The sequence below is a fragment of the Pelobates fuscus genome, chromosome 8 (assembly GCF_036172605.1).
Source record: "Pelobates fuscus isolate aPelFus1 chromosome 8, aPelFus1.pri, whole genome shotgun sequence".
NCBI lineage: Eukaryota > Metazoa > Chordata > Amphibia > Anura > Pelobatidae > Pelobates > Pelobates fuscus.
This window is the reverse complement of record NC_086324.1, coordinates 140,416,006-140,436,167: the sequence shown is the minus strand read 5'-3', so window position 1 is coordinate 140,436,167 and position 20,162 is coordinate 140,416,006. Positions and strand designations below refer to the sequence as shown.

Sequence of the window (20,162 nt, the reverse complement as noted above, 5' to 3'; positions counted from 1 at the left end):
TCACAATTTGGATTTCGATGTGCAACAATCTTGATTTTACTGAATAAGTTAATTACTGAATAAGCCCTCATGTAGTCTGTCAATTCTCCTGCTTTTTTTTCCCCTAGCAGCTGGGCCATGCTATGGCACAGCAGTCAGGTATCAACGTTGCTGCCCGGGTCTAGCAGTGCCAGCTGTTGCCAAAAACCCAAGCGGCAGACACAAAATGTTTTCCAGGAAAACACGCTCTGTACACAGAAAGGGTTATTTTATTCGGCAAAGTGAGAGTTATTAGGAATTCAAAGTGAATTTCAAATTGTAGTTGTTATAGTGCCTTCACTCCTACGCCCCAAACATTTTAATTTAATAAGCACTCTTGGTTACTTCCCAGCTCTTATACCCTAACCTATCGTGATGTCACACGCGCATGCACATGGCCGTCACAGTCTGCCATAGAGAAGCATTGTATTTATTGATTCCCTACGGCAGAATCATAGGCACATTGCGGCAAGCTCCTCTATGAGGACTGTTAGATTGAACCAACATCTAAAGACAAGGAGGAGGCCGCGGCAGCAGTGAAGGAGACTCGGCAGTGGAGAGAAGGTAAGTCGTTTTATGGTTTTCATTTTATTTTGCTTTTGTTTTGTTTTGTTACGAACACTGAGGGAGGCCTAAAACTTAAGGATGGACTTTAAAACTCTAACATTAAGAATCTAGATACGTATTCCTAACGCTACAGTGTCCCTTTAAGGCCAAAGCATTGCTGACTTGGAGAACGTTTCCAGTTTGGTTATTCAGGCCTTTAATTCTAAATTCCCTTTGATTTCCAGTCCATCCTCTCTGAAGAAACCATTTGCTGTATTTTACATTTCAGCCCTTTTAAGTCCCAGATACCTTTCATGGTAACATAATGAAAAGTGCTCCATCAATCTCATGTTCACGGTTTCATGGTGGCATCTACTGGTCGTTGCCAAAGCAGTGCGTTTTGTAGCCACTAAAATCAAGACATTTCAAAAGAGAGAAAATCTCAGGCACTCACTGTGATAAGTTCAAAGCAGCTTTAGTGGATCTGCAACGTTTCGACCTGTACCCAAGTCTTTATCAAGCAGCTTGATAAAGACCTGGGTACAGGTCGAAACATTGCGGATGCAATGCTGACCCATGCTCAATTAGCACCAGTGGCGGATCCAGGGGAGGGGCAACGGGGCAATTGCCTCCCCCGAGATTCTCCCCCGCCGGCTAGTGCAGGGCTGGCATTGCAGAGATCAGAGATCTCCCTCCCCGGTCCGCAGGGACTGTGCTGACAGCCGGCAGGGGAGGGAGAGAGGACCCGGGAGCTCAGCCAGCAGCTCCTCCGGGTTCTCCTCTCGCGAGATTTGGAGCGTTGCCGCGGTTACCACGGCAACGCTCCAAATCTCGCGAGAGTGAACTCTAGCCCTGGAGCGCGGGCTAGAGTTCACTCCTACCACTGGGACCACCAATGAATCCCACTGGGACCACCAGGGAAAGAAAGATGTCCCCCCTCCTCCCAGTAAAGGTAAGAAGGGAGGGGGGACATAAATGATATATTTATTTTAATTAAATTTTAAAAAAACACATATTATAAGCCCCCCCATCCTTCTTATCATACACACACATTGCCCCTGCCCCACATACACACACACATTGCCCCTGCCCCCCCATACACACACACACATTGCCCCTGCCCCCATACACACACACACATTGCCCCTGCCCCCCATACACACACATTGCCCCTGCCCCCCATACACACACACATTGCCCCTGCCCCCCCATACACACACACACATTGCCCCTGCCCCCCATACACACACACATTGCCCCTGCCCCCCCATGCACACACACATTGCCCCTGCCCCCCCATACACACACACACACACATTGCCCCTGCCCCCCCATACACACACACATTGCCCCTGCCCCCCATACACACACACATTGCCCCTGCCCCCATACATACACACATTGCCCCTGCCCCCCATACATACACACATTGCCCCTGTCCCCCATACACACACACATTGCCCCTGCCCCCCCATACACACACACATTGCCCCTGCCCCCCATACACACACACATTGCCCCTGCACCATACACAAACACATTGCCCCTGCCCCCCATACACACACACACACATTGCCCCTGCCCCCCCATACACACACACACACATTGCCCCTGCCCCCATACACACACACATTGCCCCTGCCCCCCATACACATACACATTGCCCCTGCCCCCATACACATACACATTGCCCCTGCCCCCCATACACACACATTGCCCCTGCCCCCATACACATACACATTGCCCCTGCCCCCCATACACACACATTGCCCCTGCCCCCATACACACACACATTGCCCCTGCCCCCCATACACACACATTGCCCCTGCCCCACATACACACACATTGCCCCTGCCCCACATACACACACACATTGCCCCTGCCCCCCATACACACACTGCCCCCAGATGCATACTGCCCCCATACACACAGCCCCCACACACATACACTGCCCCCACACACATACACTGCCCCCACATACACAAACATTGCCCCCACATACACACACACTGCCCCCCATAAACACATTGCCCCCACACACATACATTGCCCCCACACATACACTGCACCCATACACACATACACTGCAATACACACACACACTGTAACTGTCACACACACATACTGACCCCCACACACACTGCACCCGACATATACTGCCGCCCTCACTTACACACTGCACCCTTCACACACACACTGCTAACACACTGTCCCCCTCACACACACACACACTGCACCCCTCACACATTGCACCACTCACACATACCACTGCTCCTCTGCCCTTCTACAGCCCCATTTCCCATAGGACCTCAGGTAAGTTGTCAAACTGTTTTTAAACAGTTTGACTACTTACTCTGGGAGGGGGTCTCGGCACTATTGGCACAATAACCACTACACTGAGCTGTAGTGGTTATTGTGTCTGGATTATTTATTTAAATAATCTACAAGTGCCCCTCCCGAGATCAGGCTCTGGATCCGCCACTGATTGCACCTTGTGTTTTTTGTGATTGATTGCAAACCTTTTCTTTATTTTTGATAGACATTTCAAAAAGTCATTGATATTTTAATAGCATGCTTGAGGGTTGAAATTGTAAGAAACTTCTTCTGCGGTGGTGATGGTTTCAATAAATTCCTAAACTTTGAGCATCAGACAATACAAGGGGAGGGCTGGCAGTTGTTTTCACTAGGATACAGTGGTTGTAGTGCAGCTAAACTCCATCTTCTACAGATTAATATAAAGGTAGGTGCAGTCTGACCTCTGTTTGCACATTACAGCAGGAGTGAGGCAGCAGGCTGTATTTGTGCAACGCTTTTGTTATCCCACCAGTGTATGGGTTGGTGCATGGGCTGGAATCCCTAAATCTCAATGATCGCCAAACCTGGACCGGCCCACTGGGATATATCCCAGGAGGCTGCAGTATCTGTCACCAGACGTTTATGAGTATGCATTATGTGACATTTGTAAGACATGCTTGTGTTCATTGGTAGCAACGGAGGTTGCATCTCTGGTTCTGTGAATGCCTTGTCATTTGCTGGTCATACTGATGGGGGCAATAGAGCTATTTGATGTCATACCTTGCATCTCGCAGTCACCTTCTGTTAAACCCATATGTTATTATTATTGGTATTTATATAGCGCCAACTAATTCCGCAGCTGCTTTTTTATTTATTCTTGTTCTCAATTATATTTTGGTAGCAAAAAATTTTATTAGTAAGTCACCTAAGTCACCTGACCTCTCCCCCCATTCACACCCCTAAAAATTAAGTTGCCCCTCTTTTTTTTATTTCAAATGTTGGGAGGTATGAATTAGGTACTAACAGCAATGTGATCGGGCTTCCTGTTGGCACGCATTGTAGAGCCCTTCTGTTAATAAAAGTATTTCATAGTTGTGGGCGGGTAAAAGAAAAACTTTTTACTTTCACTTTAATAAACAAGTTCTCTCTCTAACAGGTGAAGAAAATTGCGGTCACGCACACGTTCCGGATTGATAAAGCTCGGAAGGAACTTGGTTTTAACCCAAAGAAATTCTCCTTTGAAGACTCAGTTGACTATTATGTCCAAAGCAGGAGGAAGTCCTCCCAGAACAAGATCATCTTCAGCAAATTCATATTTGTCATGTTATGTTTCTTAATGTGTATGTGTTTTCCATTCCTTCTATAGGACTTTAACATCTTAAAAAACAAAAATGTGAATTATATATTTTATTAGTTATGTTAAATTGAAAATGATTTCATAATTTGTTTGGCATTGTTTTGTTACTTGTTGTCGGGGCAGGATTAAACATAAGTGACCTTAGACGGTTACCTAGGACCCCATTCACCACTGTGAAAAATAAGGTGGGGACCCAAAATGTCCTTGTGGTGTCTTAATCTTTTTTTTTGTGGATTATATTACAAAATACACAATTTTATAGGAACGACAAATTTGAAGCACTACCTTGAATATTGCAGATATTGTTACGAAGGGCCTAATGTCACAGTGAGCCAATGACCTTCTTAGAAAAGAGTGCTCCACTGTAAGGCTTATCACCAAATGCAGAGCATTGAAACACGGTAACAAGTCAAGTTTAACATACTAATTCTTATTGAAAGGAAAAAGCTGGCAAATGTTGGCCTAGGGAGCGATGGTTTTCTCACAGATCCCAGGAAATGTCCCAGTTGCCGCATGATTGAGAGCAATATGTGAGACTACTTTTTTCATTTTACCAAAAGTGCAGATTTCAATAGAAATGTACCCTTTTATAAATGAACCATGTTATACCCCCTGACTGTCAGATAACTGATCCTGTTACTTCCTGGCTTGGTTACCTCAGTGGAGCAAAACCCAAGAGCCAGCAATTGCCCAGAGAACTTGTCTTGCAAAGACTTCTCATTGAGCTGACTTGGGAAGTCTGTGATTGGACAGCCACAGAAAGTCTGGGTGAGGTTTGAAGGTGAGGGCTTATAAAGGCTGCAGACAATAGAGCTTCAGCTTTTGCAAGCTGTTTTGGTATACCACAAGGAAAACATTGCCTAATTAAATACATGCATGTTTTCATTGGGTTATATGTACTTAACAGTGATTTTTTTTTTTTTTTTAGACAGTTGAGTGTCCCTTTAACCCCTTAAGGACCAAACTTCTGGAATAAAAGGGAATCATGACACATGTCATGTGTCCTTAAGGGGTTAATCTATGCACTTCTAAACTCAAAGAAAAATATTATACTTTATCAGCATTTTATTTATTAGTATTTAATATTGCTATATGGAGAATTCAGCCATTGCAGTTTATGGAACTAAAGATATGGTATATATTTCTTTATGATCGTGATTTAAGAGCTGCTGTTATTTTTCTGTTTAAAAACACAAATAAACCAGTTTTTACATTGATATGCAAGTCGTGGCGTGCTTTTCTAATATTATTTTTTAAAGGTCACAGAACACATAAGAGAATTAGTGCAGCAGAAGCTCATTATCTGGGTAAAATCGATTTACGTACCCTTTGGGTTTCTTAAAATGTGACTATAGCCGAGTTGGAGAATGTTTCCAAATCAACACTTTTTGCCTACATTTTGCAGTGGGCTTTAATTAAAGGAATTCTATTGTGTTCAAAATACAAATCTGTATCCCTAACACTAAAGTGCCCTTTGGTCCCCCCTCCCTCGCACCCCTGATCCACCCACATATAAAGGGTTAAAAAAAACTTTTTACACTTACCCAATTCTAGCACTGATGTCCCTCGGCGCTTGGTCAGCATTACGTCATCCCACGGCGAGCACATTAGGCCTTCCCCATAGCAAAGCATTGATTCATTGTAATTTCCAGAACAATGGGGGGCTGCGGCTGGTGCAGTGGAAGATTCAAAAACATTTTAACATGTGATGTAGGGACATATTTTGATACAAATGTGCAATGTGTGTGAGGAGTGCAGTGTGTGAGGGGTGTAGTGTGTGTTAGTGGTGCAGTGTGTGTGTTTAAGGGGTACAGTGTGTGTACAGTGGTGCAGTGTGTGTGTGAGGGGTGCAGTGTGTATGGGGGAGTAGTGTGTGTTTGTATGTGTGTGAGGCGTACAGTGCGTGTGTGAGGTGTGCAGTCTGTTTGTGTGTGAGTGGCACATTGTGTGTTAGGGGTGCAATGTGTGTATAGGGGTGCAGTGTGCGTGTGTGTGTGAGGGGTGCAGTGTGTCTGGGGGCAGTGTGTGTTTATGGGGAAGCAGTGTGTGTGTGTGAGGGGGTGCAGTGTCTGTGTGGGTACAGTGTGTGTGTGAGTGGGCAGTGTGTGTGTGAGTGGGCAGTGTGTGTTTGAGGTGGGGCGCAGTGCGTGGGGGGGCAGTGTGTGTGTGTGTGAATGTGTAGGGATTTATTAGGTGTGTGTGGGTAGCCTAAAGCAAATGTTTTTTTTTTATTCAAATCATATAGTTTACATCCCTCCTCCCTTCTTACCTTTACTCAGTGAGGGAAGGGACATTTCTCAATCCCTGGTGGTCCGGTGGAGAAGCCCTGGTGGTCCCAGTGGTGAGAGTGAACTAGCCTGCAGCTCCAGGGCTACAACATCTGGAGTGCCGAAGGTTGCCCACCCCTGTTTCTATGGGTTTTTCTCTGGATACCCAGAAGCAGGGCACCACAGTACCAAGCTGGGATGAAGGGTACTAAAATCATGACTATCTCACCACATTCAGGACAGTCTGGAGCAGTGGCGTACTAAGGGGGGGTCGGAGGGGGCGGTCCGCCCCAGGTGCCACTGGGTGGGGGGGTGCCATGACCGTGGTGTGGGGGCTGTGTGAGCTGTACGGCCGCACAGTGCCCCATGGTAGTTAGGGTGCCGGGCGGCCAGAACAGCTCACACACGCAAGGAGCAGCTGAACTGGCCGCACGGAGGTAAAGTGGGGGCGGAGCTAAGCAGAATTGGGGCAGAGCCAAATCTACAGCAGGGGCGGGGCTTAATACGGCCCTTACCCGCTGCTGTTACTGCTGCACGTGGAGGTGCAGCAAGAAGGATCCCTGCTCCTCCACCTAACAGGCTCCAGCCTCCAGCCTCCAGGGAAGGACTTCAAGGAATCCACTCCTCCTCCAGTTCCTGTCTGTAAGTAATAATGTGTGACTGTGTCTGTAAAACTGTCTTCCTGTAACTGTGTTTGTGTGTGTGTGTCTGCATGCCTGTAACTGCGCTTGTGTGTGTGTGTCTGCATGCCTGTAACTGTGTTTGTGTGTGTGTCTCATGCCTGTAACTGTGTTTGTGTGTGTGTGTCTGCATGCCTGTAACTGTGTTTGTGTGTGTGTCTGCATGCCTGTAACTGTGTATGTGTGTGTGACTGCATGCCTGTAACTGTGTGTGTGTGTGTGTGTGTGTCTGTCTGTCTGCCTCTAACTGTGTATGTGTGTGTGTGACTCTGTGTGTGACTGCATGCCTGTAACTGTGTGTGTGTGTGTGACTGTCTGCCTGTAACTGTGTATGTGTGTGTGTTTGTGTGACTGCATGCCTGTAACTGTGTGTGTGTGTGTGTGTCTGTCTGTCTGTCTGCCTGTAACTGTGTATGTATGTGTGTGTCTGTGTGACTGCATGCCTGTAACTGTGCATGTGTGTTTGTGTGTGTGACTGCATGCCTGTACCTGTGTGTGTGTGACTGTCTGCCTGTAACTGTGTATGTGTGTGTGTGTGTGTGTGACTGCATGCCTGTAACTGTGTATGTGTGTCTGTCTGCCTGTAACGGTGTGTGTGTGTGTGTGTGTGTGTGTCTGTCTGCCTGTGACTGTGTGATGTTGCCTGTAACTGTGTGTGTGACTGTAACTGTGTATGTGTGTGTGACTCTCTGCCTGTGACTGTGTGTGTGTGTGTGACTGTTTATGTGACTGTCTGCCAATAACTGTGTGTGTGACTGCCTGGCTATGACTCTGTGTGACTACCTGTAACTGACTGTGTGTGTAACTGTCTGCCTATAACTGTGTGTGTGACTGTGTGAGAAGGGAGGCAGGGTGAGGGGGGTGACAGGTGGGGTGGCAGGGTGAGGGGGTGACAGTATTAGGCGGTGACAGGTGGGGTGGCAGGGTGACAGGTGGGGTGGCAAGGTGACAGGGTGAGAGGGGGTGACAGGTGGGGTGGCAGGGTGAGATGGTGTGACAGGTGGGGTGGCAGGGTGACAGGGGGTGACAGGTGGGGTGGCAGTGTGAGAGAGGGGTGACAGGGTGAAGTGGCAGGGTGAGGGGGGGTGACAGGGTGAAGTGTCAGGGTGAGGGGGTGACAGGTGGGGTGGCAGGGTGAGGGGGTGACAGGTGGGGTGGCAGGGTGAGATGGTGGTGACAAGTGGGGTGGCAAGTGAGGGGGGTGACAGATGGGGTGGCATGGTGAGATAGGGTGAGAGGGGGTAACAGGTGGGGTGGCAGGGTGACAGGGGGTGACAGGTGAGCAGCTTGAGAGGGGGGTGACAGGTGGGGTGGCAGGGTGAGGGGGGTTGACAGGGTGAGGAGGGGGTGACAGGGTGAAGTGGCAGGGAGAGGGGGAGTAACAGGGTGAAGGGGGTGACAGGGTGAGATAGGGTGAGGAGGGGGTGACAGGGTGAAGTGGCAGGGTGAGGGGGTGACAGGGTGAAGTGGCAGGGTGAGGGGGGTGACAGGGTGAGATAGGGTGAGGAGGGGGTGACAGGGTGAAGTGCCAGGGGGTGACAGGGTGAAGTGGCAGGGGGTGACAGGGTGCAGTGGCAGGGGGTGACAGGTGGGGTGACAGGGTGAGATAGGGTGAGGGGGGTGACAGGGTGAAGTGGCATGGTGAGGGGGGGTGACAGGGTGAAGTGGCAGTGTGAGGGGGGTGACAGGGTGAGATAGGGTGAGGAGGGGTGACAGGGTGAAGTGGCAGTGTGAGGGGGTGACAGGGTGAGATAGGGTGAGGAGGGGGTGACAGGGTGAAGTGGCATGGTGAGGGGGGGTGACAGGGTGAAGTGGCAGTGTGAGGGGGGTGACAGGGTGAGATAGGGTGAGGAGGGGGTGACAGGGTGAAGTGGCATGGTGAGGGGGGTGACAGGGTGAAGTGACAGTGTGAGGGGGGGTGACAGGGTAAAGTGGCAGTGTGAGGAGGGGGTGACAGGGTGAAGTGGCATGGTGAGGGGGGTGACAGGGTGAAGTGGCAGTGTGAGGGGGGTGACAGGGTGAAGTGGCAGGGTGAGGGGGGGTGACAGGGTGAAGGGGGTGACAGGGTGAGGTAGGGTGAGGAGGGGGTGACAGGGTGAAGGGGGTGACAGGGTGAAGGGTGTGACAGGGTGAGGAGGGGGTGACAGGGTGAAGTGGCAGGAGGTGACAGGGTGAAGTGGCAGGGGGTGACAGGTGGGGTGACAGGGTGAGATAGGGTGAGGGGGTGACAGGGTGAAGTGGCAGGGGGTGACAGGTGGGGTGGCAGGGTGAGGGGGGTCAACATGTACCTTTTTCCCTGGTGGTCCAGTGGGGTCAATCTGTCCCTGGTGGTCCAGTGTCCTGGATGGCTCCCTGGTGGTCCAGTGGGCTTTCCGGTCTGCAGCTCCGCCAGATGCAGAGCTGCAGACCACATGGGGAATGTCTCGCGATCTCCATTCAGAGCGTTGCCGTGGTTGGCTGGAGATCGCGAGACCTCAGTCTGCAGCTCACACCCGGCGGAGCTGCAGACTGAGGCTGGCTCTCTCCCCGGGCGGACTGAAAGGAGGGTCCTTGCACCCGGCGGCACAAAGGGCAAGCCGCCGGGCCCCCTCCTGTGTCGGGTCCTCGGTCATAGCCCGAGAACCCGACATGTCAGTCTGCCCTCAGGCGATTTAGGCGGCCGCGAGGCCCCTGACTGCGCGAGGCCTTAGGCGGTCGCCTAAATCGCCTAATTAGAGAGCCGCCTCTGTGTGTGTGTGACTGTCTGCCTGTCTTTATAAGGGGATTTGTAGATGGGGGTTGCAGGGGTTTTGTAGACGGGGGGGGCAGTACAGGATTTGTAGACGGGGCGGGACAGGGGTTTTGTAGGAGGGGGTGGGGCACACAAGGGTTTTGTAGAAGGGGGCTGACAGCGGTTTTGCAAAGTTTCATACATAAAAAAAAAAAAAAAAAAAAAGGAAAACATTTAATAAAATGTTATAGGGTTTTTTTGGGGGGGGGGGGGAGGGGGGAGAAGGGGGCGGGTGAGGGGGTGCCAAGCCCAGGATCCGCCCCGGGTGCCAAATGCTCTAGGTACGCCCCTGGTCTGGAGTTCTGTATCATTATTTCAAAACCATGCGCTTCTAAAGTACATAACAATAGCTTAATATAAGTATAAAAATGACCCCCTTCATCCAAAAATCCCCAAAACTCATTTTATTTTTTACCCACTTGTTTTTAAAATGCCTATATTGAAATTGTTTGTGTTTTTTGTCTCATCATTTGCTTTAAAAAAAATTAATTTTATTTGGGATATTTTTTACATAGCAACAAGCAATGCCACAACAGCGATTGCAAGCGAAATGGTCAACATATTAGAAATAATTGTTTGGCATAGTATAACATTGCACATTTTATATGTTAATGTAGATTTGTCCAGAATGGAGCCAACGTGTCAGCTAAGAGATATGGGAGGCGGGTTATTCATATAGCATAAACAAGCTGGCATTATGGAAGTATAATTTGGGATATTTTAAACAAAAATCAGGAAAAAAAACCTCTTTGGCAGCGGTGGGATTCGAACCCACGCCATCGAAATGACTGGAGCCTAAATCCAGCGCCTTAGACCACTCGGCCACGCTACCAAACATATGCAAGATGGGCTGTATTTGGTATACATAGTCATATCCGTCTGTGTTAGTTACATGAATTTCTTTTAACATTTTTGGAATGTTATGAATTAATATAAATTGACTGGTCTTACATTAAAGCGATTAGTACAGAATCCCACTTCATTATTGCAGCATTTTAACTGTACCTTCGATCGAATTGTGTTTGAGCACATTTAATGCCACAGTTAACCACCAGATGGCACTCTCTACATAAAATCCACCTATCTCCCTTGACTTTCTGTGGTTTCTTAAAGCATACCCTGTTTGCCTCTTCTCCCCCTCCCTCCCCCCCCCCCCCCCCAGTATATTCAATTTACATTAAATTCTAATCTACCTTTGAATCATTAAAATGAACCCTGCAGGCATGTTACCACAATAATAAAAAATAATTTTTTTTTAATTGATGTAGCGCTGGGGTTCACAATTAATTTTTCCCTTTGACATTATGCGCTAACAACGTGGAACCCCAAATTATTTTTGGCGCCGTCACGCAGATAGTAAACAGATAGTAGTACTTAGGAGCAGGTGTGATTTTGTGTGTACAGTTGGTGTTTGTATATAATGTTAGAGTTTTGATACAGAAGTGTGTGTTGTATGTAATGTTTGCATTTGCGTGCAGGGGTGTGCTTGGATGTAGTGTTAGCTTTTAAATGCGGATGTACATTTGTGTGTAGTATTAGTGTTTGAGTGTTTGAGTGAAGGGTGTGTTTGAATGTTTGTTTATAAATTTGTACATTTGAATCCAGGGGTTTTTGTATGTAATGTTTGTGTTTGCAGGAGTGTGTTTGCATGTTGTGTTGGTGTTTTATTGCTGGGATGTATACACATATATGTGTTTGATTGCTGGGATGTATGCACATATGAGTGCTGTATGTATGCCACGTACATACATACACACAAACAAATTAACACACAGACACATATATAGAAACATTGACACATACACACACACATTCATACAGACACTGACACAAAGATACACACTTTGACACGTGCACAGACCTTGACACACAGATACACACTAGCACATACACACACACCAATACAGACATACTGACATGCACACACAGTGACACATACACAAACCTTGATACACAGATACACACACTGACACACACTCACACACACATACTCTTTGACAGACACACATACACTCTCACTGACACTGTGACACACACATATACTCTTTGACAGACACACATACAAAACCATATACACTCTCACTGACAAGCGCATATACACTCTCACTGACAAGCACACATACACACTTACTGACAAACACACATAAACACACACTCACTGACAAACACATATGCAAAGTCCTTAACAGACACAATTTTTTTTTATTTTTTTTTATTTTCACACCCAACCTCCCTACCTTTGGGAGTGCTGGCATTGAGTCTCTATTTCCTCTTGAGTGTGTGAACAGTGGTCTGGTGTAACATCATTGTTGCTTCCAGCCTAGGTTTTTGATGCAGAGGTCATCAAGTGCCGCCAGAAAACTTTATTTCTGCTGCCGAGTTGTCTCCACCACCATTGGCCATGCACAAGCACAAGTGGTGGCCATCTTGGAACATCCACTCAGGCAAAAGGCCATTGCGACATTGCTCAGAACCAAGTAGGACTGAAAATCTTTCTTGGTGGGGAGCAGGAGAACTCCACCAGTCTACAGGGGGAGAGGATGGGGCACTGGTGAGATACGATTTACTCCTCACCATAAGCTCTGTCTGTGCACATGTACTATTTTCTGTCCGTGTATTAGACATACACAGGAGGGTGGGACCTTGTAATATATTTCTTGACTATTGAGTCAGTGCTTCTTTACAAGTAGATGACAAGTGAGGCAGACACACAAAATCACACAGGCACAAATACACACATTAATACAGACAGTCATACATACAAACAGACATAAACACACTCATACAGATACAATCATATAGACACACATACACACTCATACAGACACACATACACACTATAATGCAGACAGACATACGCACACTCATGCAGACAATCATACAGTGTCCCATATACACACAAATACAGACACAGATAGCAGCTATGTTCACCTGTGCACACATATAGAAAATTAGGTAAGCAATCACTCACTTGCTGGAAGGGCCTTATCTCTGGTGTCTGGTGGCATGAGAGAGCTCTTGGAGCAGTTTGCATTAGTTCTAGACATGGCTCCTTCACAGCCCACTCTTTGGTGGCGTGATGCATTGCTATGGTGTAAGTCGCCCGAAGCTGTGTGGCAAGATATGTGGTGCGACAGGGGGAGATGGTGGATCTGATGCTTAGCATTTCAAGGCTTGAGGTGATGGACCTGTTTATTGCAGAGGATTGGCCTGGTGTCGCCCGCAGACTGTTGACTGCTGGACGCTGGCCCTGGTGGAAAAGGCATTATTGCTGTGGAAAAGTACAGGAAAGCCATTCCTACACATACTTACAGGACTGGAGCCCTGTGTCCACTCCTCTCAACCCATGAATAGCTTGCTTTCCAGAATCTCAATGAAAGCATAGCTGGGAACAAGTACATGCAACACATCTAGTATTCAATGTTATATAAAATGTCCCTTTATGGAGTTCAAGTGAGCTGGTGGGAAAAAACAAGTACCAGGAGCCCTGGCCAGTGTCCTCTTTTGTCTATTCAGCCTAATATACTTGATAACGGAGCTGCAGGAAGAGTTATAGAGGGTGTAAAGCACAGTGCTTTCCCAGCTCCTCCGCTGTCTGTGTGTGAGGCTGGACAGGAAGTGGAAGGAATAATTTAGCACATGCCCACTAACAGCCACTCACACAGGAAATGCCTTGCAGGAGGAGCAGAGATAGTGCTGAGTAATGCACACAGGGCCGTCTTCAACGTGGGGCAAACGGGGCAGCTGCCCCGGGCCCAGTTACTCTTGGGAGGCCCAAAGCAGCTGCCCCGTGGGCCCCGCTGCCCTCAATGGGGCCTCCGACCGGCATATTAAAGAGGCCACCGGGTGGGTATTTGTAAGCAGGGGCCCGGTCACATGCTGTGGCCCTTCAACAGCGCGACTGGGCCCTTTGCTTTTCGGCAGTGCTGGGAGGAAGTGACGGCCACAAGTCACTTCCTCCCAATAAAGAGAGGAGCCACGCGGGAAACGAATGAGGGGGCCTGGGCCGGGAGAGGCAGATCTCAACTCCAAATAGCCTCATCCTCCAGTCAGGACACTGGGGAAACCACCCTCCAAGTTAGGAAACTAGAAGGTGGGTTTAAAAGTATAAATTTATGTCAGTATGTCTGTGTGTGTATGCCAGTATGTCTGTGTGTGTGTATGTCAGTGTATGTGTCTGTGTTTTTGTCAGTATGTCTGTCAGTGTATATGTTTATGTCAGTATGTTTGTCAGTGTATGTCTGTCTGTGTCAGTATGTCTGTCATTGTATGTGTGTGTGTCAGTATGTATGTGTGTCAGTATGTCTGTCAATGTGTGTCTGTCAGTGTCTGTGTCAGTATGTCTCTCAATGTATGTCTCTGTGTATGTGTGTCAGTATGTCTGTCAGTGTATGTGTCTGCGTGTGTGTCAGTATGTCTGTCAGTGTATGTCTCTGTGTTAGTATGTGGGGCAGAGTCCAGGGGCCCCAAGCAAATGGTTGCCCAGGGTCCGGTCAATATTGAAGACGGCCCTGAATGCACACTGTATATTAGCTTTTACATTTCTGTTATCAATCATAGGAGGGTGAGTAATTAGCAAATACCCCTTCAAACGCCATATGCCCTAATCACCCTTTTTCCCTTACCCTAAATGTAACCCCTTGCAAAATCTAAACAAACCCTTTCCTCATTCCTACATTTAAGCACACATAGCCTAGACCTTAACCCCTTAAAGGACCACTATAGTGCCAGGAAAACATACTCGTTTTCCTGGCACTATAGTGCCCTGAGGGTGCCCCCACCCTCAGGGTCCCCCTCCCGCCGGGCTCTGGTGTGAGGAAGGGGTTAAACTTACCTCTTTCTCCAGCGCCGGGACGGGGAGCTCTCCTCCTCCTCTCCGCCTCCGATCCTCCCTTTCGACTGAATGCGCATGCGCGGCAAGAGCTGCGCGCGCATTCAGCCGGTCTCATAGGAAAGCATTTACAATGCTTTCCTATGGACGCTTGCGTGCTCTCACTGTGATTTTCACAGTGAGAATCACGCAAGCGCCTCTAGCGGCTGTCAGTGAGACAGCCACTAGAGGATTTGGAGGCTGGATTAAGCCATTTATAAACATAGCAGTTTCTCTGAAACTGCTATGTTTATAATAAAAAGGGTTAATCCTAGAGGGACCTGGCACCCAGACCACTTCATTAAGCTGAAGTGGTCTGGGTGCCTAGAGTGGTCCTTTAAGGACACATGACATGTGTGACATGTCATGTTTCCCTTTTATTCCAGAAGTTTGGTCCTTAAGGGGTTAAAGGGACACTATAGTCACCTGAACATCTACAGCCTAATGTAGTTGTTCTGGTGTCCATAGCCTGTCCCTGCAGTCTTTTTAATGTAAACACTGTCTTATCAGAGAAAAGGCATTGTTTAAATTACTGTGTAGTAACACCTCTATTGGAAGTCACTCAGATGGCAACTAGAAGTGCTTCCTGTGTCAGTGCTGCACATTGCGCACCACTGACGTTCAGCCTCTCCACGGTCTGCATGAAGGCGCTGAACGTTTCCCATAAAGATGCATTGATTCAATGCAACTCTATGTGGAGATGCTGATTGGCGCAGTGCAGCTTAGCTGATACCTAATGTTTGGACAAGATTGCTTAGTGAGTCTGTTTTCTTTGTATTGTCTTGTTATTATTTTAAAAATAGGCTGTACTACCTTGGAGTTTCCTTAACTATATACAGTATGTGCAGTTTTGTTATAACTCCTTTCTGCTTGTCATGTATCTTGTATATACCTCAATAAAAAGAACGAGTGACAAAAAAAAGCATATGTGCATTTTTGTTTTTGTTTTTTCACAATGCCTGCAGCCCATACATTTTCACTGTCATTACTGCGAGAAGGTTAACAACGCTGGGTATCATTCCTCCTGTTAGGCCATTTATCTGTTTGCTTACATGTGTTCTGTTGTCACCAAAATTGGTCCGTTTCTTCACAACCATCGTGCCATTTTTTGCTTTCAGCTGCTTAAAGGGACCCTATAGTCACCAGAACAACTAAAATTCTAAGGATCAGCGAATCATCTTTCTATTCTTTGTCGTAATTACCTGTCAATGTCATGTATACTGGGTTCTCTGTCATTCCTGACATAATCACTGTAATACTGTACTTTAAAACAAACATCACTGTAACCCAAAAAACACTTTGCTTTATAATAGGTCAGCTAGGGAGTCCTCTCAAATATTTTTTGTTCCCATGTGAAACCCAAGTCGTAGTTATTGGGAAGTCAGATCAGAGGGTACATTGCAGAAGCAAGCCATCCATCAGTCAGTGTCAGTAACTCGGCAGTCCACGCTTTTTTCCAGGAGCATATATTGTAATATCGTCACCCAGAGGCCAAGCGCCTGACCTGCAACTTTGGCATGTCCAATGTGATGAAGTCAGCAAACACGTAGAAATAGTCTGTCACATCCCCAAGTGCGTATATAACAGTAAATGTTAAACAGGTGCTGTTTTGTTTACTGGGAGCCCTTTAATTGAACCCTTCATATAATAGATATTGAGTTCTGCAAAGAGATTTTAAAATATTGTCACACAGGCCTCCAGAAATAAATCCATATTGCATTGCAGCCCAAAACACCTTTTTGTTCTTTGATGCGAGGAAAAATGTAAACGGTCCATCACAACTTCTCAGACACGTGTCACATTTGAGGAATATGAACCTGGAAACAAACAAAGATGACAAATTACGTCACCGTCCTTCGAAACATCAGAACAAAGATTTCAAACTGTAAAAGCAGAAAAGAAAAAAGATGGAAAGAAATGAACACGTAACTATGGACGAATGCCACATTAAAGAATACTTAATCCAACATGGTCAAAATTATGAAGTATTATCAAAGTAAAAAAAAAATACAGAAACACGAAATATTTTTCAAGATAATACAAGAACATTCAATGTCACAATCTCTTAGGAGATGGGTGCCTTACATCTTGAAGTGATGATAAACTCAAGAGCGTTGAGTCGATGAAGATTGATAACCGGATGAAAATCTCCAGTTTTCTTCTTCTTCACTAAGAAGACTTTGCTAAAAAAGTTGCATGGGGCATGTTAAATCCAGTTTAGGCACCTTTTTTGGGGGTGTTTCGCAAGAGATTTACTATTAAACCTGTGAGGGGCAGATTCAGAACGCTTCCAATGCTGTTTAGTCAGCTTCTGAATTTCATTAGAGGGGCAGTAAAGCTCAGCAGAGGCACCTCTACATTTTGTGGGAGCCAACGAGAAGGTGTAGGATGAAAAGTCTGCTCTGCAGGGAGTTACACAAACAATTTACTTAGAGCCTTTTTAACAGTAACGGCAACTGCCGCGGTAATCATTAATTTCAGGTCACGTTTGCTATGCCATCAATGAACAAATGATGTGTAGGTATAACAGTAGTATAAACAAGTATATAAAATGGAGGTCTACACTGACCGTCCAGTCAACATTTTAGCAGCAGTAGGAAATGCCACATGTAATCTGTAATCCCACGCAGTCCAAGTGTCCTCTAGAATTGCAGAGAGTAAATCGAAATCTGGCACACATTACTAACTCCTATGCTGAATTCTATCTTACAAGCCTAAAAACCGCACGAAATAGGGAAAACAAAATGGCTAGCTAGAGTCTTACGAACCGCAAGACTCAATACGGTCACTGTGTGCACATGGGAAAGACTGGCCAAGTGCAAGGGAAGCCAGGTAGCAGAAAATTCAAGACAAACTTGGGAGGTTGGAGGTAGGAGCCTGAGGATAACTCAGGAAAGGCAGACGTCCCAACCGATAGAGTAAAGGAGACCACAATGCGCAGAAAAAACAGTGATCGCAATCTGGGCAGCCTAACCAAACTGAGTAGGATTAAATCAAAATGCACATAGAATAATACAAAATCCAATAATGAAACATCAACAGAAGATCCTTGGAAACAGAAAGGGTAGTAGTACAGATAGAAAGAAAATAATGCAATGAAACAGGGGAAAAGTAATATATTTGAAATAATCTGTTTGTATTTGAAATATGTTGTAATAAAGGAGCAAAAAAAAAAACAACTCTTTTACTCTGACCTGTCTGCGATCAGGAGCAGCAAAGAAAGAGGAGGTGTTTGGGGTTGCAAAGTAATTAAGTAATATATCTTTCTACTGTTTCTGTTTTATTATTGGCGTTCTTGTTGCTGGGTAAAGAAAGAATAAAAAATATGAAGCCTCCTGACATGAAGTAAAATTACGTTTACTAAATATTTCACTATAAATAGAAAGTGGTAACATTCATAACAGCAATATAAAGGGCTGGAGTAACTAATTTAGGTAGAAGGGTTGAGCAGACGAGTCTATAATGCTCCTCTTGTTGTTCAGATCCCCCTAATTTGTGTAGGAAGAATTTAACAGAGAACGTCGCTGTTGCATTCTCAGCCAATCAGCATTTTGTCCAGGCGTAACACACATGACATTGAAGTGTTTCACATTATTAAAGCAGTCAAGGTGAGGGCAGTCTGTTGGGAAGAACACGGCTTCATATTAAACCGCTGCGGGACAGTGCAGGGGACTCTAAGCACTATAACCACTTCAGCAAACTGCAATGGTTTTTCAAGCAGGGGTCTCAAATTTAATTTACCCTGGGAGTTGCTGCCTCAAATGCTACAGATCAATACTGCAAATTGCCACACACATGCAAATCAATGCTCCCTTACGTACAAACATACTCTCCAATACACACAGACACACACAGCTACGCACTCTCTTACACACAAATGCACAGACTCAACTACACAATCCAAATGCACAAATATACAACTACACACCTGCAGTCCACACATATACACAGATACATACACACATAATAATCAACCACTCTCACATCCCAGAGTCTGTAGAATGGCTGGTCTCTCTGGGAAGCTGATTCCCTGTGAAAAGGCAATGTTTACACTGCTGCGTAAGGCCATCTCTGGTGGCTGTCACTCTAACACTCTGTCCTTTAGCTTTGTTCCTTTTAAGCTACTTATACTAAGACTTGAGTGCTGGACCATTCTTTGGAAATAGACACTAGACTGGCTTCCATGGCTTGGTCCTGCAAACATTGCATAACCAACGTTCAGCGTCTTCGCTCTGTAAGCTCTAGTTTGATTACCTCAGCCGAGGAGGCTGCCGGAGACCAGGGCGCCGATGCATTAAAGGTAATTATACTCTTGAATTTTTTTTTTTTTGTAGGTCTAGGGTGAGAAGGCATAATAAAAATAAATCGGGTAACACCATAGCATTAGGAGTACATCTTTGAATTCCAAAAGCTTTAGTGTTCCTTCAAATGTTGGGCCAGTATTACCAAACTGAAAGCATAGCTGACGGTGAGAATTTTTCCAATTATGCTGTATTGGACAAAAAACATTCAATTTACTTTCAGGGCTATTCACTACAGTGAGAATTGCAAGTGAATTTCAAATATAAGATCATAATAGCCGAACTAACTGCTGTGCTACCAGTTTGACTACTCTGGTCTTAAAGGACCACTATAGTGCCAGGAAAATATACTCGTTTTCCTGGCACTATAGTGCCCTGAGGGTGCCCCCACCCTCAGGGTCCCCCTCCCGCCGGGCTGGATGGAGTGGAAGGGGTTAAACTTACCTCTTTCTCCAGCGCCGGGCGGGGAGCTCTCCTCCTCCTCTCCTCCCTCTTCTTCCGTCACCGGCTGAATGCGCATGCGCGGCAAGAGCCGTTTCCTATGGACGCTGGCGTCTTCTCACTGTGAAAATCACAGTGAGAAACGCGGAAGCCCTCTAGTGGCTGTCAATGAGACAGCCACTAGAGGCTGGATTAACCCTATTATAAACATAGCAGTTTCTCTGAAACTGCTATGTTTATTTAAAAAAAAGGGTTAATCCTAGCTGGACCTGGCACCCAGACCACTTCATTAAGCTGAAGTGGTCTGGGTGCCTATAGTGGTCCTTTAAATTTGAAATTAATTTTGAATTATTTTGGAATTCTCCTTTTAGTGAATAACCCTGTAAGAATTCCTGACATTTCACGCTTTAGTTAATAGCACTGTCTAAGCCACCAGCCTGACTTGTCAAACAGAGGAAGAGATATGGGGTAGTTCTGTAACTCGAAACACGCCTTTTCCCCCCATGGAAGTCCAGGCTTAAATCTGTGATCTCTTTACTTGAGCGCTAATAAGGATGTATTACATGACAGGTGGCTGTGACAAGGCTGCACTTTAAATAGTTTTGAGTATTTTTTTC

At 46.3% G+C, this 20,162-nt stretch overlaps 1 protein-coding gene and 1 non-coding gene across 2 annotated transcripts in view; one reads left to right on the top strand and one right to left on the bottom strand.

Moving 5' to 3' along the window:
- SDR42E2 (short chain dehydrogenase/reductase family 42E, member 2) overlaps positions 1-4,750 on the top strand; it is a 61,826-nt gene extending 57,076 nt beyond the window's left edge. Inside the window, exons 11-12 of the mRNA XM_063429486.1 lie at positions 4,016-4,182; positions 4,657-4,750. Of these exons, the coding sequence (XP_063285556.1) occupies positions 4,016-4,182; positions 4,657-4,750 (261 nt within the window). The remainder of the gene's footprint in view (positions 1-4,015; positions 4,183-4,656) is intronic.
- Positions 4,751-10,683: 5,933 nt separating this feature from the next.
- On the bottom strand, positions 10,684-10,765 carry TRNAL-UAG (transfer RNA leucine (anticodon UAG)). Its single transcript has one exon. It is a non-coding gene; the product is annotated as a tRNA-Leu (tRNA).
- Positions 10,766-20,162: the final 9,397 nt, after the last annotated feature.